The sequence below is a fragment of the Octopus bimaculoides genome, chromosome 15 (assembly GCF_001194135.2).
Source record: "Octopus bimaculoides isolate UCB-OBI-ISO-001 chromosome 15, ASM119413v2, whole genome shotgun sequence".
Taxonomy (NCBI): domain Eukaryota; kingdom Metazoa; phylum Mollusca; class Cephalopoda; order Octopoda; family Octopodidae; genus Octopus; species Octopus bimaculoides.
The window spans coordinates 51,385,683-51,390,685 of record NC_068995.1 but is presented as its reverse complement, the minus strand read 5'-3'; the positions used below and the strand labels follow the sequence as shown (position 1 = coordinate 51,390,685).

The 5,003-nt window shown below is 36.8% G+C and overlaps 1 protein-coding gene across 1 annotated transcript in view; it reads left to right on the top strand.

Annotated features, from left to right (window-relative positions):
* LOC106870779 (chitin synthase chs-1) overlaps positions 1-4,982 on the top strand; it is a 72,537-nt gene extending 67,555 nt beyond the window's left edge. Inside the window, exons 28-31 of the mRNA XM_014916976.2 lie at positions 1-147; positions 948-1,083; positions 1,645-1,845; positions 2,978-4,982. Of these exons, the coding sequence (XP_014772462.1) occupies positions 1-147; positions 948-1,083; positions 1,645-1,845; positions 2,978-4,671 (2,178 nt within the window). The 3' untranslated portion in view covers positions 4,672-4,982. The remainder of the gene's footprint in view (positions 148-947; positions 1,084-1,644; positions 1,846-2,977) is intronic.
* Positions 4,983-5,003: the final 21 nt, after the last annotated feature.

Genomic DNA, 5,003 nt, shown 5'->3' with positions numbered 1-5,003 from the left:
CTATTGGGCTTTAAAATGTTTGGTGATCGAGGAACAGACAATGAAATCTGTGTGAGTACTGAAGTTCCTGGCCTCAAAAAACGTAAAACTAAAAGCCATTCCAATGCATCCATCCTGAACCACCTCTCCGATGAAGATTTCAAAAGGGTAAACAATTGTTGTTATTTACCTTCCTTGATTTTTGTATATTATGAGTCTCCTTTCATAATTCTTTTTCTTTTTTTTCTTTTTTTTTTTTTGTTAGAGGCCATTCTACTTCCATCCTATCCATCCATCTCTGTCCATTGTTTCTGGGAAGGTCGTGGGGAGAGGGTAGATTTTTTCGGGCACCAACTCTATAGTGTCTTATCAGAAACAATCGTCATTTGATTTCCAAGCTGGATTCCCAAATGTGACTAACAGAAACAATGAATATTAATCAAGCCATCTTTCGTTCTTGGTCTACTCCTTCGTTTCTTCCCGATTTGCTCTACTTGAAGAATCCGTCTTTCGATTCTTTCCTGCCACATTCTAATCACATGCATGTCCGTAGTACTGGACCTGTGAGCTCTCAATGCGGAGAAGTAGTGACTCGAATTGAAGAGAGACTCCTTGGTCTCCGAGCTACGCCCCCTGTCGAGTAACCTTACTCTAGGGATCCTTCGGAGGAAACCCATTTTGGCCCCTTATATTCGCAATCGTACTATTTTTCCTTTTTCTATTTCTTTTTAACTCTTTTGTCCTCTTCTTTTATTCTTTATCCCTTTTCTTCTTCTTCAACTCTTCTTCTTCAACTCTTCTTCTTCTTCTTCTTCTTCTTCTTCTTCTTCTTCTTCTTCTTCTTCTTCTTCTTCTTTCTCCACTGAATCTTCAGATTGAAAGCTGTCCTAGTTTAAAAGATGGCAAGTCCTCTAAAATGCATCGATTGACATCCAGTTTTATTTTATTATTCATTTGCTTTCATTCAGATTGAAAAAACCTTTATTTTGACATTGGATGGTGATGTGGATTTTAAACCCAATTCTGTCAAACTTCTTATTGATCGAATGCTGAAGAATTCTAAGGTCGGTGCCGTCTGTGGAAGAATTCATCCAGTTGGGTCAGGTTAGTTAAAATTACAAGCCCATTTATATTTTTGGAATAGCATTCTGTATATCATACTTAATGAAAGACACACTGTAGAAAGCCTCAAAACTGCTGTGTTCGTCACATTAGTATATCAGTATATATCAGTAGCGAACGAAAAGTGTTTAGCAGCGGTGATTGTATGGAATTGAAAGTTTGATTTAATATTATCTATGTTTTGGAGGACGAAAAACTGAACTAAATTTAGTCAAACTTAGTTCCTCTCTTAAAACTGGAACTTATATTTTATTGATCGATTTTTAAGGGCAAAAGAAAAAAGACTTCTATGCCTTGTTTATAATTGTTTATAATTTTCACCTTTAAAGGTATTTTAATTAGGACGAAAGCTGCCGTGAATTTTGGGACTGCCATGTTGGCTTGGCGATAACTATTAATTTCCAGTACCGCTGCCGTAGTCTCCTTTAGAGAGACTTAGAAATATTAATAACTCTCTCTCTCTCTCTCTCTATATATATATATATATATATATATATATATATATATATTCTTTATTCTTTTCCTCTTCTATTCATCACACAGGACCCATGGTATGGTATCAACAGTTTGAGTACGCTGTAGGCCATTGGCTGCAAAAGGCTGCAGAACATGTTTTTGGTTGCGTTCTTTGCTGTCCAGGTTGTTTTTCTTTGTTCCGTGCCTCCGCTATCATGGACGATAACGTCATCAGAGCATACACTCGGAAACCTGTGAAAGCGCGTGACTTCATCCAGTATGAACAAGGTACACATATGCTTTTACTCTCCATATAAGTGTGCGTGTGTTTTGTGCATGCGTTTGTGTGCTCGTGTTTGTGTACAGATGCATGAGCAAGTTAACATATATGATGTGCGTATATGTTCGTCAGGAAGAATGGATACGCACATGCACATACATATTCATACACACACACACACATATCTGGTATCTGCAATTAAATCAGTATCAAAATAGTCATCTATGTATCATAATCAATGCATATACACTGTGTATGTATATATATATATATATATATATATATATATGCAATAATGCTAATAAAAGAATCAGATTTCACTACTAACATTATCAATATGTGCGTACGTATGTGTATCTGTTTGTATGTACGTATGTATGCATACCAGTACATATGTATATACGTATGTATATACGTATGTATGTGTGTATTTATACATGCATTTACGCATGTATTCATGTATGTATGTATGTATGTATGTATGTACGAGATCTTTCGACGATGTATATTGATGAAATGTAGAAGAAAAACATCAACGAAAATGTAAAAACAATGTTTTCCGATCAATATTATTCCCTTGTTATATTTGTTCTGTACTGAGTTTCATATATATCCCCTTGTCACTCAGGCTATCGTAAATGCACGGAACCAGTGATTGGTCAGGTGAAAACCATTTGTGATATAAAATTAACTAAAATAAATTAGAATGAGAAATCATTATTCGCAATGTTAAGACAGTGAGCTGGTAGAATGGTTAACACACCAAACAATATGATTAACGGTATTTCTGCCAACTTTACATTCCGGGTTCAAATTCCACCGAAGTCTACTGTCACTTTTATGCTTATTGGGTTGATAAAATAAGTACCAGTTCAGCACTGAAGTCCATATAATCGGCTAACCCACTCCCTCAATTTTACATTCCGAGTTCAAATTCTGCTGAGGTCTACTGTCCCTTTCATCCTTATAACAAGATTCCAAACTTTCTATCTCTAGCAGAACGAATTACTCACAATATTCATTTTCGATTCTTATTTTATGCATAACTTGATTTTCTTTTTCTATTTTAACAGGTTCCTTCACATTTTTTCTTTATGTTTCATTTTCTATAACCTCTTTTATATTCTCTGTTTCTTTTAGGGGAAGATCGTTGGCTGTGTACCCTTTTACTACAGCAAGGATATAAAATCGACTATTGTGCCGGAGCTGATGCATTTACATTCGCACCAGAGAGCTTTCATGATTTCTTCATCCAAAGACGTCGATGGGCGCCCTCAACAATCGCCAATATCATGGATCTTCTATCAACATGGAGGGTTACAGTTAGCTTAAACGATAACATCAGTGCTCTGTTTATATTATATCAATTTATCTTAATGACGTCCAGTATATTAGCCCCGGCTACTGTGATTTTGATGATTGCTGGCTCCTACAGTGCAGTACTCAAGCTGAGCATGTGGAAGTCATTTGCCCTTTCCCTTGTGCCTGTTATTATCTTTATCGTCGTTTGTTTAAAGGCTAAGACCAGCACTCAGATAACGTTTGCCGCTTTCATGACCAGCGTTTATACTGTAGTTATGGTTGTCGTAACCGTCGGAACGCTTGTCAACATCCTTGATGAAGATTTAATTTCACCTAATGTCGTCTTCCTCGCTGGTCTTGCTATTATATTTTCCGTCTGTGGCCTTTTACATCCTCGAGAAATCGTTTGTCTTATACATGGTATTTTATATTTTCTCACTGTGCCATCGTCGTTTATTTTCCTCACGGTCTATTTTCTCTGCAATTTGAATAATGTGTCGTGGGGTACTCGAGAAAATCCGAAAGTTTCTGAAGATGAAGCTGTGAAAAAGGCGAACGACGACAAAAGGAAGACGATTTTCAGTCTCTTTAATTTGAACAGCTTAAGACCAATCATTGACGACTTCAAGAAATTTATTTACGATATTCTTGGTAAGAAACCCGGGGAGAGTACGGAAACGCGAGCATTTGATCCTGCATCCGATGTAGAAAACCAAAAGCCGACCACACAGTTACAGTCAATCCAGGCCGGAGTAAAAGTAATACGGACTAAAATCCCTGATGACTTACATTTAAAAGTAGACCCTTTCTACTGGCGGAAGTTAGAGTATCTAGGCAACGGAGAAGAATGTTGCGTGAACGACGATGAAGTGAAATTCTGGAATTATATACTTCGAAAGTATCTGTATCCTTTAAAAGAGGACAAAGACGAGAAAGAAAGGATCAAAAGAGATTTAGACACGACTCGAAACAATGTCGTGTTTGGTTATTTCCTGCTCAATCTCTTGTGGAGTGTTGCTGTTATGCAGTTACAAACCATGAAACATGAACTGTTACCGTTCTTTATATTGAAAAAATACGAACCAATATCTGTGATATTTCTGACAGTCTTTGGCCTCGTGCTTACATTTCAATTTGTCGGAATGTGCATGCATCGTTGGGGGACCTTTTTGCATCTCATGTCCACCACGCACATCTTGTCAAACGAGGTAGAGAAAAACCGTATGATAGAAAATGTGATCCGAAGCATGGCATCGGCCTCAAGAGATATAGACATCCAGCCAGATTACTCCAGTGATGAGGAAGACTCTGTATACGAAGGCCAGCTTCCTGAAGAGGATTATCCAATTGACGAATCTATAGAAGAAGAACCACCGAAGAGTGTTTACGAAAGAATATATCATGACAGATTGAAAACTATACGTAGGGATTTTAATAAGCGTGTTCCAAAGAATCGTAGGGGTTTTTACAAAGATACATTCCTTCCGAGTGACAACCACGGATATACAAACCAAGTCTTCAATAACGTCTGAAATAACGTGGAAGTTATTGTTTGTAATCTTTGTCTGTCTATGTTATGTTCTTGCGTATGATTGCTACCATTCCAATTATGATGGAAAACATTTAAAAAAGAAAAACAAAGAAAAATCAATATTATTCATTATCAGCACCAATTTGAGACAAGAAAGAAAAAAAAGACAAGCCCACTGGCATGAATCGAAGTGTGTAACCGATCGCTAGCCGATTGAATTTGTTTTCGATTAGACTACAGAAGGCTTGTTAGGATCTCTGTCTCAAATGAACTCCATACTTTTTTTTGCAGGTTTACCTTATTTATTTATGATATATGTAAATGTATAAGTAT